The following is a 19,188-nucleotide window of genomic DNA, read 5'->3' as shown; positions in this document are numbered from 1 at the left end:
ATTAATAATGAAAAATTGTTTATTTTCACTTTTAATAATTTTAATAAAAAGTACCTGGTATCACTGGTGTATTTCCTTTAAGAAAGTTTTTGAGATTGGAATTGAATCAAAAACGCTGCAAACAACACACAACTGTGTCCCACACAACCAGCAAATTGGAGGTGACCATGGAACACAAAATGAACATGTTCTGGGAGGTAGAACACTGATTCGGGCTGGATTATTCTGAATGACAACAAGCTGCAATCTTCAAAACTCGGCTACTCAATTCCTTCTTAAAACCATGTGGACCTCTCAAATGGTTGGAAACGCCGTCTTACAAATCCCTCACAATGGGGCACAGCATAACCAATCGGTGATTGGGTGATTAATTAACTCATCAAAGATTGCCAAATAACATCTTGAGCTCAAATTCACCTCTCCACAAAAAAATGCCGTTTTTGAAGAACTACACGCCCTAAGTTATTTCTTCCGAATCTAAATCTTAACCTTCACTGTTTCTCTTATGACAAAAAACAGATATACAGACCAGAAATGTTTATATTATCAATCTCAGCGACGCAAAAAGATTGAGAATATTTTTCGATGTTTTAACATCGAATGATGTTAATGAATGTTAATGATGAATTTTCGATGAAAATGCAAACATTTAATAAGCTTATTCCATTTGTGAATAATCGAATCATTTAATGGTTCATCCCAATTTACTTTTATCAAGCATAATTGTTGCATTAACAAGTTCCCTACTACAACTAATGGACTAATTGTACCAAGAGGATCGTACATACTTGCAAGGATAGAAAGAGCCCTTCGTTTTGTGAGTGCAGTTTCGGGAATTATTTCAAGAAATGAGACGGACAAAATATCAGAGATTTGATCCCAAGATAACCATTGTTTTGGAATCAGTTGGAGAAAAATTATAAGGTTCTCTAGATTGAGTTTCGTTGCATATGTTTAAAAATTTAGAGGAATTAGAGTGCCATTTGTGCAACTGAAATACAGCATTACCAAGTAGGTTAGTGAATTGGTGATATGATGATTCCAATTCTTCCAGAATATCCAAATACCAGAAATATGTAGACTTCTATTAAAAGTAAAACATTTAATTTTAGAGACAAGAAATTTTGAGACAAATCAATTTTCCGCCTGAATCGAGAACAGCTTTGCTTGATTAGGAATTCCATTTTTAGTATATATTAGTACATTTGCAGTTGCTTACAGAACATGAGTGTTTCTAGTAGAGTGCGAGAGGACTGCCGAATTTTCAGGTGTTGAAGCATTTTCGAGTGGTGAGTTTGTGAGTAGAGTAGAAGATCCTTAACCAGTAGGTTGATCTACTTGAGAATTCTGGTTTCTATTGGATCGCCAATATGAGAGTTGTGACAGTTCATGCGATTTTTTCGAACTGGAGAGTTTTGATTTGATCGTGAGTGAAAGTTATTTGAGTTATCTAGATGTAAAATAGTATGGTGCCTCTTATTGCAGGTAAAGCATCCCTGGGATTTACAACCTTGTAGTGGATGTTTGCTACCTAAACAATTGGAGCAGAATGAGTGAGAACGAATAAAATTATACTTATCAGTGTGTCATAATAGAGATTTTTGACAAGAATACATTTTGTGACCAGAAATGTTACAATATAATCATTTAAAATCATGTGTAACGTGAGGCTTTTGTATTTGAGAATGTGTATGCAGTGAAGTTTTAAATTGTGATTAAGCCGTGTGTAGATGTCGTTTAGTGTCAGTGGAATTAGATCTAAAGTATTATATCTTCCAAAATTTTGTAAAATTCAGTTAAAGTAGGTAATTGGGATCTATCTATATTGGCCTGGTATTCCTTTTTGTTACCAAAGTCTAATTTTCTTACGAGAATATTAATTAAAAGCAAGCCCAGTTATCAACTGGACAATTCAAGTCTTTAAAAATTCAACATTATTTTTTATTTCATTTAAAAATTTTCTTAAATTTTGTGTTATTTTTTACAAGTGGATGTATATCAATAATTAAATTAATCTGAGAGTTAATTATAGCCAAGTTATTATCATATCTTTTTTCAAGAATGTCAATTGCTACTAATTGTAACATTAATTAAATCCTTGGTGTTCTTTAATTAAATATGTATATAATTGGTAGAAAAGCAATAATTCTTGCAATTTACCTTGAAAAATAGGTATTGATATTTATGGTAGTTTAATAGATGAATGAGAAATATTTGAATGTCTGTTACTACTAGGGAAGTTATCATTATGAGCTAAAGGCTGTGAAATATTTGTTAATTTGCGCCTAATTTTGGCCAAAGTTTTGCAGTACAGATCTTCCAACTTATCTCTGTCCCTCACATCAAGTTTTCTATGTGTTCAAGTCTTCAATATGATCTTGCGTCAGACAGTATTGCTCAAAATTATGAGTTAAGCAATTTTCTTTAATTTTCAATAAATATTCATAATTTTGATTTTCTAAATTATCTTCTACCCAATTTACTATTTGCATTATATTTGCCTTGATGTATTGGCGAGATTTCTTTTCATTTTCCATAATTTTTAAATTAGATTATAATGTCACAAAATACAAAATATTTTTTAAAAACAGCAGTTACATAAACCTTTTTTTAAATCGTTAGTTCCGCCTCTACACTGAGGACCATTAAGAAAGTGATGTAACACAGACAAGTCTATTCTTGAAATTTTTTAAAATAAACAAATCAAAGAGCACAAATATACATGAATAAATAAGAAAAAAAAAAACAAATATTAACTAGGAATAAAACACAAAGCGTCTTTATTATATTCGGCGTAATAAATACCTGTTAAACTTTGAAGTTTTCTCAATAAATGCTTCTATAATCGAGAATATTATTTCGTGAACGTCTTTCAATCCATATACTTGCTCTATAACTGGAGGTGTTTACTTCTGCCCGACAATCTTTTAGCAAATATTTTGAGAATTAAACCTGGTCAATCGGCATTCATGTATTTAGGAAACAAATAAATATTGGGCGTCTTAAATCTTGTAGCTTTCCATTGTTATAATGTTATATAGTGTGATAATATTGCATCTTCCAAATATGGTGATGTTACTTTGTTGTCATCGGTGATTTTTAATTGATTTCCAACTAACATTGTCCGGCTTGAAGGACCAATGATTAGGGACGTTGTCCTAGCAAAACGTCTTTCAAGCTCGGTGTGTTCCTATTTGCAATAATTTACAATTTTTTCATTTTTAATAATTAATTTACAATAATTTTCCTTCTATTGCGCTGGTAATGAGTTGGAATATCTGTTTAATGAGTTAATTCACCACTATAATTATTAATCTTGAACAAAAACGCATAAGAAAAATGTTGAGAGATAGTTTTTAACTATAGAGTTATCGAGTGAATGTGTATTTTTTGGAGAGTAGCGCGAAAATTTCTTATGTCATTCGGTAACGTACAAAGGTTTGAAATCTAAAGGGAGACGTGACGTAACGTAAAGTTATTTTGTACCAGTTTTGTAAAATAAAAGGGAACAAAGAAATTTTATGTTGGAGATATTCCAACAATATTTTTTTCGAAATTGGTCCTAAATAAGATCCATCCACTACATGCATTTATAGATACTTATCTTATTTAGAACCAATTTCGAAAAAAATATCAAGAATAATTTGTAATAATATCAGTAACTTAAACATCTCTTTTAACAGTAAACGCAACATTAAGTCTATTTTCAGCAAAACTAAGAACAAAATTGATGAACAAAACAAAAGTGGTATTTACAAATTATCTTGTGGTGATTGTAACATGACTTTGTCGGTAGAACAATAATAACCCTGGCTCAAAGAATCAAAGAGCATCTCAATAACACGACAAATCAAACTTTGACCTTTGACATCGCATTAAATTTAATAATCATTCCTTTTCTCCTACCAAAAGCACATAATATCCTAAATAAAAAAATTAGACTTATGAACCTTAAGACCTTGAGATATCCAAAGAAATGAAACTGAACTCTGATTGTTGCCTAATTACACAAATAAATCTCAATTGCAATTATAAACCTCTTTTTAAATTATTGTGGGAGAATTTAGAAGATGAAGAGTGAACATACGATCATGCAATCTTAAAACTGTATCCTTTATATATTTATTTAAATTTTTTTTTAATGTAGTTACTAATTTATAACAATTATTTGTAATCTATCATTTGACAAGTTATTCTTCATTAAAACAAGAAAAATTTCGAATTTTTTTTTTTAATTCTTTTATTTAAAATTTTTATTTAAAAATATTACAAATCCAATCAAGAGATACAACACTCAAGTATCATACTGAGAAACATCAAAATCTAGTTTCTTCTTTATAACTAAATAATTTGTTAGGGATAACTTGTCCATTGAACCTACTTTGACCTTCAGTCAATTTTCAACATATCCATTATGATGAAATGAAAAGCAATTTAAAAAAAAAACTAAATTTTGGAGAGTCTGATACATGTCCTCTTTCATTGTTTTTCTATTCAACTGAAGCATGTTTAAAATTTCTTTAAATTATTCCCATTAGAAAATTAATTTCACGCCACCTATGTGTAAATATTTTGTTAAAAGCCGTAAAAATTACCCAACAGTAACGAGCGATTCGCTACGCTTTTTTTTATAATTAAAGATTTCGCCCAATGTTCCCTGATCTTTTTATCTATCCTTTGCTTAATAGAAATCTTTCCTAGTAACAAAGGAGTCCGTGCCTATTGAGAAAACACCCTGCCTACCTTCTCAGAAAAACAGAAAAGTTGGTTTTCGGTGTAAGTTACAAAAATGACTCCAATAGCCTTGTCTTTTAAATATCAAAAGGTAAAAGAAATAATAAGTTAGACTTACTCACAATCAATTTAATTTAACTAATCGGACGACCGGTTTCGCTTTCTATAATATGCAAAGCATGTTCAGGTCACGATACAAAGTTAAAATGCTGAAAATAATAATCCCATATTAGGGTGTTGTCTAATAAAGATAAAAACAAAGATAAAAGATAAAAACATAGGTAGGTGATATAAATTATATAAATTACAGCAATTATGCCAATATTACATGTCTGTGGTTTTATAAATGAATAAAATGTTTAAGCAGACAAGGTAAGACCCACAAATTGGTAACATAGTCTATTAAACTGTAATGAATTAATAAATAAACATTACTTACATGCCGGTACTCTATTAATTGATGGTTGAAAGAACATGGTTCAAACTATCTTGGATTGTTGATTGGAGAACTCAGGTCAACTATTGTAATTATTTAACAGTAAACGGGGAAGTTCTTGAGGAGACAGATTGTATGATCTTCAATGGATGTACAGATTGTGTGGGTGTGCAATTGTATAATCTTGTAGTTATCAAAATTTCTTTGATAAAGTTGTTGCAATATTTGGCAAATTATTGTAAAGTCCAAAAATTTTTAGTTTAAAATTAAATTAAGACACTTTTGTCTTAATTTTGTTAATAATGTTAATTTTAATTTTCTCCTCATTTTGTTTACGTTTTTGTTGTAAGGTAAGCTTCTATATACTGATCTAGCCCTTTCAGATGTGCAAAACTGACTCAAGTGGACTAGATCGTTAAGTTTTTCCTTAGAAATTTTCCTTAGCTCTAAAAAACATTTGTATGAAAAAAGGAAAGGAATTTTTAAAACAAACTCACCTGTATATAATTTTGGTGGCAGAATAAACTGCCTCTCGGGTAGTTGCACCTCATCGGAATTTGTAAATGGTTTGCGTATAATTGACGTCTCCCATTGTCCATTATAGGAATCTCGGTGTTTGAAAAGGCGTGGATAATCTTTCAATATTTCGAGTTCTCTGATTGGTCTTGATTTATATATTGGTTTAGTTACGTAAACTTGGTCCAAGAATAGTATCCAGTTTCTTATAAGTGATTGATCGACCTCTACGACATTGAACGGAGTTGGTTTTACTCGACATGATCTAATTTCCGTGTACCAATCCTCAGGAAGTTCAGCCATAATTTTTTGGTTTATCACACCCATATCTCCATCGCACTCCATGTAAGAATGACCTCGTATTGAGAAAGTTACTTTGATTTGAGTCCAACCTTTTTGCAGTATTAACTACATAGTGAAGATAACGGAAAACAGTGAAGTTTTTATTTTTGGCCGCCACATGAATCACCGAATATGTGGAGGTGACGAACTGACAGATCAAGCTGAACAAAGATAAAAAGGTGCAGAAATTGCACTATTTCGTTTGAACCTTTGCCTCCTATGGTTTCTGGAAAACAATAAAATGTAGCATTTTTTGTTGACAATACATGAATGTTAAAGGAGTGAAGCATCAGTTGTCTCTTATGGTAGACGTCGTTGGTCGGAATATTTAAAGTGGATAAATTTTTTTCAAAATCCATAGCGACTGCTTCACAGTTAACATTCTGCATTGCTGCTTTCCTTGCCTTTCTCTTTCTTTCATAAAATGCTTCCGCTTTGGATTTGTGTAGGCTATTTGCCATAGTTATTCGTTTTATCTCAACTTCTATCTTTTATTTTTCAGAGGCATCATTTTTTCCATTCAGTTTATTGTGAAAGACCTTACGGTCAGCCATCAAATGATCGCAAGAACTACACGTATCACTCCGCGGATAGCCGAAACTAATGTTAAAATGCTGTAGCGAGATTAAATAAAACGAGCGGTTCGAATTTATTTAAATATATTTATTTATAAGTTTACAGTTCGGTATTTTCTTATCAACTAAATTCTACTTCTAACATCGCGTCATATATATATATACCAAAAGTATTAAGTTCGAGAACATTCGGGAGTTGTCCCACCTCTAATTCGCCTACGTGACCTGTTGTTCTGTCTCTCACTCGATGGATCGCGAATGTTCTTGATGCCTTTTTAGAGTTGTAACCGTTATATGAGCCATGCCGAAAGCATGTTCGTAACACTGCTTCCCTATTAAATCTGAGCGTCCCGATCAGTAACTCTATATGTAGGCCCAGGATGGCGGAATCTACAGGACTCTCCAGCTCTGCATGAACCCCTCAAGAAGAAATGACAGTCTACAGACTTTGAAAGAAACGATTTCTTTGGGTTAATACAACACACAGTAATTCGTACGCCGGTTTCTCGGAAGATCACTTCAAGCATGCTTCTGACAATCTTCCAATCCAGATTTTCTAGTGCATGGCCTATCTTGGGTAAGACCAAATTCTTGATGTCATAATTGCGCACGATTTTCTTCAAATTATCGCCATATATCCTCGTACCTTGCCCTGTCTGTATACGACTTCATGGTCACCATATACAGCAAAGATGGAGGACCATCTTCTAATCTCAGTACTCTTCCAACTTTAGGCTGCTGGTTTTTTAACTCGTCCAAACGACCGAATTTCTTATAAAATACGGATGAGATTCCTTTAGTCATCTCAAGATCTTGGCAACACAGTGGGCTAGAGAGACGTTATGCGGAACACTAAAAAGATCCTGCTGAACTTCTGTCGTCACGCCGAATCTAGCACTCTTTCTCTCTGCCTAATTTGACATAAACTCATTAAAGCTTGGTCGCCGGTCATCTTTGATCTCATGTTGAAGGGTTCGGGCTTTTTCTGTTTCATTTGAGCCAGCATAAGGTGCAAGACGATTTTTGTGAACTACTTTTGGTTTACCTTTCTTTAACTTCTTAATTAGATATATTACGTCATTTATTCTATTTTTAATTTCATACTTACCCTCCCATTGTCTTTACAGTTTAGGAGACAAGCCACGACGACGTTGTGGATTATAAAGCCAAACAAGATCACCTACTTCATAGCTTTCATTCTTGCATCGAGAATCGTATTGATCTTTCATTCTGTCACTGGCTAACTGGATGTGTTGTCGGGCAAGTTCATGAATGTTGTTTATTCTTAACTTCAGGCGGTCGACATAATCTTCGCTTGCAACATGTTTTTCGGAAGGTCTGCAGCCAAACTCTAGGTCGCAGGGCAAACGAACTTCACGACCTAACATCAGGCAGGCTGGAGTCTGGCCTGTAGTTTCATTCACGGCCGAGCGGTAGGCCATTAGGAATAAATGAATGTGCTGGTCCCAATCTCTTTGATGTTCTACAACTTTGGACATGGATTTAACTCATCGTCTGACTTGAGGATGCAGGGGTGTCGTTCTGGTCTTATTGACACCAATCAATTTACAAACGTTTTGGAAAAGGGTTGACTTGAAGTTTCGCCCTTGGTCGGAGTGGATCTCTAAAGGAAAAATCGGCTGAAGAATTCTTTAACAAGTACCTCTGCAACGGTAGCAGCTTCTTGATTTGATATCGCGTAGGCCTCAGTCCATTTCGTAAAATAATCCATAGCTACCAGGATATATTTATTTCCATCATTCGTCTCTGGAAGTGGACCCGCAATGTCGATTGCTACTCTTTCCATAGGACTTCCAACATTGTACTGTTTCATGGGTGCCCTCTTTTTACCAACTGGACCATTACTGGTTGCACACAGTTCACATTTCCGGCACCATCTTCTTACATCATCTTTACAGTTCACCCGATAGAACCGTTCTCGAACCTTTTGCAGAGTCTTCGTAATACCAAAGTGTCCACCTGATGCACCGTCATGTAACAAACGCAATACTTCTGACACTTTACTTTTAGGTCTAAATGCACTACTACATACTTCAGGACTAAATGCACTAATGTCTTGCTAAGAAGGCCTTTCACTTCGACGCATCCAATCCAATACTCTTTTTATACATGGATCATCTGCTTGAGCGTCTTGTAGCTGTTGTGGCAGCCATTCATCATTAATGACGGTGGTTCGTCTCACGGGGCAAAGTCTTCTAATTTAAGGCAATGATTACAATTTTCACTGCACGGTCGTCTCGAAAGCGCATCAGCATTTAAATGGACTCTTTCAGCCCTGTGTTCGATCTCGTAATCATATTCTTGTAATCGTTCTAACCATCTTGCCATCTGGCCCTCCGGATTACGAAATTGTAGGAGCCATTTTAGAGCAGCGTGATCCGTGCGAAGAAGAAACTTTCTGCCATACAACTATTTATGGAAATGCTTGCAAGCCTTCACTACGCCTAGCAATTCTCTCCTGGTAACGTAATAGTTTCGTTCTGGTTTCGACAAGACTTTGCTAAAGTAAGCGATGACTGACTATCTTTGATTTGTAAAGAACAGCTCCTATTGCACTGTTGCTTGCATCGGTGTCCAACACAAATTTTCCTGCCTGTCTAGGGTAGCTTAAAATCGTGCTCTGATCAGAGCCATTTGTAAGTGTTCGAAAGCTCTTTGACACTCTTCGCTCCATGTATATTCTTTGCCTTCTTCTATCAACTTTGTTAATGACTTGGAGATGTTGGCAAATCCTTTGACAAAACGTCGGTAATATGTACATAGGCCAAGAAAACTTCTAATTTCGTGTTTATCTCTTGGTACTGGCCAATCCTTAATTGCTGCAAGTTTTTCAGGATCAGCTGTTACATCATTACTTGCTACAATATGTCCCAAGTACTTCACTTTTTGTCGAAACAAGTGACATTTCTTCGGACTCAATTTAAAATTCGCTGCCCGCAATCGTTGAAAGACTTCTGTCAGATTATTGGCATGTTCATCGAAGGATCTTCCAACTACATTCAAATAAACCAGGCATGTTTTCCATGTTAGACCTCTTAAAACTACCTCCAATAATCTTTCAAATGTGACCGGGGCATTACATAAACCAAAGGACATAACTGTGAACTGCCAAAGCCCTGATCCTATCGAGAATGCGGTTTTTTCACGATCAGCTGACTCCATGTCTACTTACCAATATCCACTTTTCAGATCGAGTGTGGAGAACCAACGAGAAACAGAAAATGTATCCAAAGTATCGTCTATTCTGGGCAAAGGATAACTATCTTTTTTAGTTATCGCATTGAGCTGTCGGTAGTCAATACAAAAACGTGTTGAACCATCTTTCTTCTTTACTAGCACTACTGGTGATGTCCATGGGCTGTTTGATGGTTCAATTACCCCTTGTTTGTTCATATCTTTGATGATGTCTTCGGCTTCATCTCTTTTCGCAAATGGAAGTCGTCTAGGTTGTTGTCTGATTGGCTGAGCGTCTCCGGTATTAATTTTATGCTTTACTACGCTTGTTTTGCCCTTATCCTTCTTATCAATGGCAAAAACATCTTGAAATTCTATCAGCATAGACTTCACTTTTTTAGTTCGTTCATCATCAAGATCTTTGCACGTTTTAATCACCAGCTCAACAAGCTCCTTTGGATACTTAGATTTCGATGGTTTCTCATTAGTATTCGTAGAGCAAATCGAAGCCACGGGAACACACTGTCCGATCAAAGTTCTTTTACTTAACTTAATAGCAGTTCCCTTTAAGTTCATAACTCTTACAGGAACGACATCTCGAATTCTCACCAAAGCTTTTGCCGTTAGGAACTGAACATTGTTTACATCTTCGACCATCCTTAAACTTCCCTCTCGGCAGTAACCATCAGGTCTGGTCATCAAAATTTTCTCACTATTACTGGGTATTGTTACGTCACAAGTAGTTATTAAACTGATAACATCTTCTCTGTCTTCATGAAACTGCAAATCTTCACAACTGATCTCGAGAATTCCATTTTTGACATTCAATACTTTCCTAGTTGCCCCTTGGTGTAGACCCGTTCTAGTTTTCCGACTGTTGTATAATTTGCTTGCAATTACGGCGAATGTGACCTAAGTCGTCACAATTCCAACATCTGGGCTCGCGTCTCTTTGGCATCGTGTTACGAACTACTTTTCGTACCATTTCTTCCAGACGTTCATCGTTTGGTTCGTCGCCTTCTTCGATGGTTCTTACTCGATGGCTCCGTAAAGTTTGACTTGCTGTTTCATGTTCCAAGGCAATAGCGAGCGCTTCATCTAGACCTTTTGGTCTTGCTAGTCGTAAAGCTTTCTGTAATTCACTTTCTTTTAACCCATTGACGAAGGTATCTACACCAATTTCTTCCAAAAGGTTGTCTGGTACCTTCGGATAAGCCAACCGCACTATACGAGCAACATCTGCTTCAAACTCTTGCAAATTTTCACTTGCTCGTTGAATTCTACTTATTAGTTGCGCCTTTTAGACTTGTTGTGGATGGGCATCTCCGTAACGTTTGTCTAGTCGTGTGAACAAGGTCTGGTTTTTTCTTGACTTTGACTTGATTTTTCTTGGCCCTTAGGAATCGATCTTAGGAGATCCGCAGCATTACCTCGTAAAGCAGCAGTCAAGGAAACAGGTTTTTCTTGTTCTGTCCAATGATTGGCTGTCGCAATAGCTTCAAATTGTCTAAGGTATATGGACCAAGAAGACTTTCCATCAAATGGTGGTAATTTGGATCTCATATTATGTGTCGTTTCGTCTCTAGGTGATTCTTCTTTCACTACCGGATCTAAGGCTATTGTATTAACTGGTGGTAGCACTTTTATGTTAGTTATCATGGTCTATATGGTTAGTTATCATGATCTGATAATTGTTTGATCTTCTCTTCTACGTTTTCTATCTTGTCGTTTACGTTTTTCTGTATCTTATCGAATGTTCTTGAGACTTCTTCAAGTTTCTCATTGTTTTGATTACATACTTCGTCGAATCTTCTAGAAACCTTTTCGAGTGTTTCATCGAATCTTTTGGAAACGTTCTCTAATTTATCATCATTTCTTTTTAGAAGATTCTTCAATCATTTGCGAGACATTTTCAAATTTCTCGTCGAATCTTCTAGACACATTGTAGAATTTATTATCATTTTTTTAGAAGTTTCTTCTATCATTTGAGACGTTTCCATCAATTATTTTTGTTGAAAACAGTCTTCAGTCGTTCTTGGAGTATCTTCTTGGACCCGCTGCAGTCTTCATCGCGTTCTTCTAGCTGCTCACGCAACTGTTTTACTGAAAGTTCTAGTAGCATCATCTTTGGTCATGCACACCCGTACTTTTTAAATGTTCTTTCGTACAAAGATCACTACCGAACTACGCGGATGTTCCCATTGGGCCCACCGGACGAACAATACTTTTCAAAAGTTCAAAAGTCTTTTTCAAAAATCACTGCTGAATTTATTTCTAAACCCCACACCTGACACCAACTGTAGCGAGATTAAATAAAACGAGCGGTTCGAATTTATATAAATATATTTATTTATAAGTTTACAGTTCGGTACTCTCTTATAACATCGTTACATATATATGAACTGCTAACTGCAAAAAGGGGACATCTGCATAAAAGTAAATTTTACAGGAGAAGGTAAAAACTAAATAATTATATAACCAAATCACTTAGAATCAGGAAACTTGGTCTACATGTTCAATATAACTTTATATACAATGATGTAAATAAGTGGTAAATAATTTTAATTATATTTGTATAATATTCACATTATAATGTTGTGTAGAAGTCCCCTTTTTGCAGTTAACTGTAATTCAAATAAAAATTATGAGGAATAATTCAATAATATAAACACTACTTGCCAGAAAACACCTTTATTTGCCATTAAAATCAAGTAATATAAAGTACCAGTTCTATAAGTAAAAAACTAGGAGTAGAAAATAGTCGATAGTATTAATTGTCAACTTGGTGGACAGTGGGCCATTCTGTTATTTCCCTCCAAAATGGGATATTGTCATCGTCGATGAATCTTAGCATTTTTCTAATGTCTTCAACCTTGGATGCCATTAATGGGCGTTTTTTCAGAGTAAGCTCGCGTTGAAGGCAAAACTATCACTTCTTCGGTTATTTTTCGAAGGTTAAACTTCTCAGATATGGCACCGTTAATGAACTCACTGCATGTGAGGATGCCAGGTTCCGCTCTATCGCATTTCATGTGATGGTAAGTTGAAATTTGAAATCTTATTTTTCTTTCCTTGCGAACTTTTATTCCACAGGATGACTTACTAAGACACGTTTTTTTATAATAACGTGGCCACCAATTACTGAAGTCGGGAAAAGCACCTGTCTCAGCAGGTGTACTCGAAATTTTGACGGGTTTTTAGTAGCACTCATTATCACATTAAGAATTTCTTCTATCAGATACATCCTGTCAATTTTCTTTAGCTTCCTCTTGATCAAGGCAAAATCTCGATCACACGGCATGTATGAGTGACCCCTAATCGGATAGAGCAATTCAACGCTGTCAAATAGTTCCTAGTTCAACCTAGTTCAACAAGTGTCATGATAAACCTTGCAATAGGATGGTTTTTATTTTGACCAGCGCAGTTATCAGCAAAAATTTTCAATTTTTTTACGTGAGGGTCACATAAAATGTATGTCTCAATATAATTACTCAAAAGACTTAAAACCTAGTTCGGGCCTTTGCCACCCTCTCCTTCGTGGTAAACATAGCAGACCATTGTTCCATCTTTCAAATTATGAATTCCGAAAACACTAACTGTCAATATTCTGTAATAGTAGAGATCCACAGGTATAATAGGTAAAGATATATTGGCCATGAAATCTATTGCAATTGCGGCAGTTGTTTGGTCTTTATCCTCCCGTTCTGCTCTGAGGTAATTATAAAATTTTTTGCTCCTTCGCTTATGAACTAGCAACTCAGCAACAGCCACTCTTTTTGCGTTGTCATTTAAAAATTTATTTTTAATTTTTAGTGATAACTCTTCACAAGTTACACATGTATCCTGCTGAGGTTGGCCGAATTTGAGATCAAAATTTTCTTTAAAGTATCTCCAAAAAGATTCGTAACTAATTTTATGATCAGCGTGTTTAACTTTGTACATGTCGTACATTTTCTGCACATTAAGTGTGGAATCAAGATATTGCATTTCGTGAGAAGTATAATGAGCTGTTTTAGTGGGGTACGAAGCAATGTGTTTATGTACTTCCGAAAGTACTTCAGTTGGTATTTTATTATAACTGCTACTTTTCCCGCGTCGATCACGAGGAGTTTGCTGTTTATGAAGCAGATTAGATGACCGCTCACATCTTTTCTTTGTGATTCCCAAAGCTCGCCAAAAATCCTTTTTTACAAATAGCAACTCTACTGCCATTGAGAAGTAAATTGTACGTCACTGTCTTGGATTTAGGCTTTTTGTTTTTATCAGCGGGTAATCGCCGCTTAGGGACAGCACAATCCATAAGGCCTTGCAAGAAAACATCCTGTTCATCTTTATTGGATAAGTTGTTGAATGTGGAGAGAATTGTGGTCTTCTCCTCAGCATTCCAGTGAGACAAACACTTCAACTTGCATCTGAAATAAATAAGGCAGATATTAAAACAACTTAAAATAATTGACAGATTAACATAACTTAAATAATCGTAGTAAATTGTGTTAGAATGTCAGCCAAATGTAATGCGAATGATTATTACATTAAGTTACAAAATAAAAGCACAATAAATTGAAGAGTAATATGGCTAAAACTGCTACTTGCCACATTCTAAGGCGGGAACACGAGCTAGTATCTCCTTTCCGGCTGCATTGACAAAAGAAACGCCGCGAACTCTTGCATAACGATATTTATTTCGTGCATATTTATAAGAATTCACAACACCCTTTTTTCTTATGCAAGGTGTATCCGAATCACTATCACTACTAGCATTGCTACGAGCCATTGCAAACAAAGTTAGAGATATGATACAACACGTCTCTTATAAATAATTCAAGTCGAACTACCGCGGACACCGCTGTTGTCTACTTTTAGTCGTGCTGGTATTGAAGAGAAAACAATATGCGCCGACTCGAGCGCAGCACCACACTGCGGGCTGTGTGTTAACTGCAAAAAGGAAACTTCTGCTGTAAAAGTCCCCCTTTTGCAGTTAAAGAAATTTTAGCCGCCATTTTTAATATACTTAGAATAGACACAGAAGTCCCCTTTTTGTTGACAACGATGTGTTTACGTGTAAGGAACGCAATAATAACAAAGTAAATGTATGAAAATTTATTGGAAGTCCCCTTTTTGCAGTTAGCAGTTCATATACCAAAAAGTATTATTCTCGAATCTTCTGGGGTAGTCCCACCTCTAATTCGCCTACGTGACGTGTTGTTCTGTCTCGCACTCGATACATCGCGAATGTTCTTGATGCCTTTTTCTAGACGCAGCCGTTACATGGGCCATGCCGAAAGCATGTTCATAACAATGCTTATTAAAGATTTTTCGATATGTTTCATAAGACACAGGAGCGCCATTATCGGATTTGTACATAGTGTAAATTTTCTTAATATTTAAGTTATCCGGAAGGTACATTTTCTCATTTTTATTTTTACTATAATGGCTTTATCTTCATTTAAAATGCTTTATGTGTTCAATAACTTCATCTAGCTGTTGTTTTGGTAATGGGTGTAGCTTTCCTGTACGAAGAATTTTATAACGTGTTTTAAGCTATGAGGATTCGTCTTTTTCCCATGTTTGAATGACTCACATAAAAAACTACTACCAAAAACCTACATATTGCTGCTCTGAACAGAAAATATGTAATAAAAAATTGACATTTCGCCTTTCTTCCGTGTGGTCGTCATCTGTCAATTGTAATCTTCAAAAAAATCATTTAAAGGGCTGGCATTCAATTTTGCTCATTCTATCTGCTGCTTCAACTCCAGTAAAAATGGTCGGGTTCTGACACCCGTACCATATCCAAATTTTTTAATGTATTTTTGTGGAGTCCAGTATACAGTCCTTTGTGTTTTTTCATTAATTAAAAAAAAGAAGAAAAGATAAAAAATAGAAACAGCATTTTTCTGCTTACCACATGATCTCTCCTAGTGTAATACTTAATCATTGACGTAAGTGAATCATTGTTAAATTAAAATTAGTTGTTTACATGATTGCTCTCTTGTAGCATAGCTCCTGAGTTGAAAGCGCTCAGCTAAGAATTAAAATCTTTTACACACTTCAAAAATACTTACTTTTTCCATCTTTTGATTTGTCATAACTGTGTACAAAAACATATCAGTCCTTTCATTTGTTTAATAAATATTAGATTTATTTTTCACGGCGCTAAGACCTAAACCCGGTTCAACACCTAGGAGGTTTAGGCCCTCTTTTTGTGTTTTTTTTTTATTATTCTTTTTGTATTAATATCAATTTTCATATTTCTTTAGATGTTTATATACAATTTTGTAGTACAATTAAATGTACATAAAAAAATGGCATTTTAATTAGTGGGAAGAGTAGCTCCTGCTGTTGTAGTTTATTTTTTTTTTATAGATACATGTGTGTTCCATGCTGTGTTGTAAGGTCTTAATGAAGTGCCGATTTGTACTATCATTAAACCTCGGTTTTCTATGAATTGTTGGTTAGATATCATGACATTTTATACCTTTCAATGAGATGTCAGATTCCTTTTGCCACTGTTCCATTTGTTTTTTCTTAAACCATTGTCGTAGATCAGTGACTGGCATTAATGGTAGTTCTATCGTTTCCCCTATTCTAGTAGCATCCTTTGAAAGTTTACTTACTATTTCATTTCTGGTAATTCCATGAGTCTTAATCAAAACCAAAGAAATTTGTTTTCCTTTATTCATAAGTGACTGAACCACTTCTAAAATTCTTTTAATCACTACTGGTGAACAGCTTAATTTGTTTGTATTCTTGTGTCTACCGAACTTTTGCTATCTGTTAATAAAATACTTACTCTTGCTCTTGTGATGTGTATTAATGTACCTCAAAACTGAAGAATTGCGATGAGCTCAGCAGTGTAAATAGACATTTGAGTTGGATGTTTAAAGTTTTTGGATATATTTTCATTTGAATGGTAAAAGGCGCATCCAGTAGATTCATCAAATTTGAATCCATCTGTATATATAAATACAATCTGACTTGTGCCATCTTTTTAAAATTTTTTAGTAAATAAATGCATTTATATTAAATGTATTTACACGTGATTCAATATTAAGATATATAGTAAGGGATATGTAATTCTAATAGGTTATAATCACAATTATGAGAGGATGGCATTTCAGTAAAACTCACTATTAAATTGGATTAGACCCTGATAACTGTTTATTACTTTGAAATGATTTTTACGTAGCCAGAAGGAACTATTTATTTTTGGATTGAGTTCCTATATTTTATCAGATCTTTTTTGACATAAAAACATCACACACACATTCTCGTATAAGATGCAAAGGAGGCTATGCTGTTTCGATTTCTAAAATATTGGTTGGTGTGCGTTTTAAACATCCAAAATAGTCGTAAACACTTAATTTTTTAACATCTCCAGTTAAGTTAAAATTGCATTTCCATATAAGATTCAACCATAGTCTGTCACTGAAGGAATTAGTACTCTGTAGAAGATTCGTGATATATTTGGGCCTGCTCCCTACTTTTTGTGACTAAAAGCTCTTAGTACATTTATTGCATTTTCACATTTTTTTGACAGATGATCAATATATTCTTTCCAAGAGGTCTTTTGATTTAAACATGCCAACGTATTTAACTGATGTTTTATATGGTTGATGTTTAGATGTTTCGGATATGAAACATCTTTCATATCCAAAATTCATAAATAAAAATTTTTAAATCCCAACACTTGGATTGCTGTTATCATTTTTAACATCACTAAAGCTTTTGAATCAGTTGGCTGCAGTAATATTATGTATAACTAACACTTTTCCATGGTACATTGACATTCTGTTTTCGACACCGTTCATAGGTATCTTGTCAATCAGTTACCAGCTAAAGTCCGTTTGAAGAGGTCTACCCTCCGGACGCTGGTACTCACGTGAGGCATGGCTATATGTTGCCTGAAGTTAAATCTAATAAAATATTCAACATCATTTATTTTTAACAACAATATGTACATTTTTTGGTAACTTTAACTTATGTAAAGGGTTTTACCCTAATATTTTGGTGGCTTAGGCATGTTAACCTGTAAGTATAACCATTTTACTTTTTTAACCTTAGTCAACATTTCAATCACGTTTGCTTGAATTAAATGGTTCATACTTATTTTAGGCTTTTAACCTGATGATGGAATTATTATTCCGAAAACGTTTGTTATTTTGATGTAGCCCTTCTAAGGGTTTTTTAAATATAACCATTTACAAAGAATTAAACCTCTTTTTGTGATACATGGTTTACAGCCAGCTGCAGGAATTTATTTTACTTGTGGATTTTTTAATTATAAATCAATTTATATGTTTAGTAAAACTTTTTGATGTATTTAAAGTAGCCCCCTTTTAATTCACCAAAAACTAATTTTACTCAATGTACTCCATGTATCTGCGAAATATTCTCTTTATTTTATTGACTAGTTCCGGCTAATTTTTTATTATATATCGTTTGTAAATATTTATAGTTAAAACTTTTTCAGGTGAAATATATTTATTTTTATCTATTGTATTGCCTTTGCTAAATTTCCAAAAAACCATCTTATATTAACCTGATTCGTACTCATGTTTGGAATGCTATTGCAATATTTATGTATAATCATTACTAAAAACCTGTGGTGCTATCTCCATATGATTTTTTTTTTTTTTGAGGAAACCCCATAGAATTCGCCCTTTCTAGGATATCTTATATGAATCACTTCAATCATTCAATCTGTCTTGTTTTTAAACTATCTTGAACCATAAACTAACTTATTGCAGAATTTGTATTGTTAGCAACCGTAAAACACGTCTGTATTCTTCGAAATACAAATAATGACTAAAAAGGTTTAATATTAACCATTATTATTTTAAGTTTGAATTAAATTTATTTATTCCACTAATTATGCATGTTACTTTTTTTCTCAAAACGTAAATCTCATACTTTAGTCGATAATATATATAATTAATTAATTACAGATGATAAAGAAGGCTGTGATGATAGTCCCAATAGTTCTCCCAAATCCGAAAAAGATGTAAAGAAAGACGGTTGCAGTCCTGGTAAATCACCCGCTAGGGGAGACGCTAGTCCAGATTTACTTGAAGTTGACAGTAAAGAAGAAGATCAGAAAGTACCTTTGCATGCACAGCAGTGTGACCCGGTGAGTTTTTGTCGACCTTTGAGTTACAGGCATCTAATATCCATCCAGTGTATTTGGCATATTTAAAAGATTGTGTGGAAAAACTTTTTAAAAAATTAAAATTGTGGAAACAGTTTTATAACCGATAAATTTTTAGAATTCAGTCGTCCCAGACACTGGAGTAGCTATCTAACTTTTCTGATGCCACTGAATGTCGCAAACAGTATAAACATGTTCGATACGATTCAGTTGCCCAATGTTCCTAAATGACACCGGTATAG

General features: G+C 34.4%; 1 protein-coding gene across 3 annotated transcripts in view; it reads left to right on the top strand.

Annotated features, from left to right (window-relative positions):
• The window catches only part of Sin3A (SIN3 transcription regulator family member A), a 319,966-nt gene that overhangs the window by 156,607 nt on the left and 144,171 nt on the right, over nucleotides 1-19,188 (top strand). For all 3 annotated transcript variants that reach the window (XM_072537654.1, XM_072537655.1, XM_072537656.1), the window contains exon 9: nucleotides 18,747-18,928. In XM_072537654.1, the coding sequence (XP_072393755.1) occupies nucleotides 18,747-18,928 (182 nt within the window). The remainder of the gene's footprint in view (nucleotides 1-18,746; nucleotides 18,929-19,188) is intronic.

The sequence above is a fragment of the Diabrotica undecimpunctata genome, chromosome 7, assembly GCF_040954645.1.
Source record: "Diabrotica undecimpunctata isolate CICGRU chromosome 7, icDiaUnde3, whole genome shotgun sequence".
In the NCBI taxonomy this organism is placed as follows: domain Eukaryota; kingdom Metazoa; phylum Arthropoda; class Insecta; order Coleoptera; family Chrysomelidae; genus Diabrotica; species Diabrotica undecimpunctata.
Note: the sequence above shows the minus strand (reverse complement) of the source record. Positions and strands in the feature narration are given on the sequence as shown.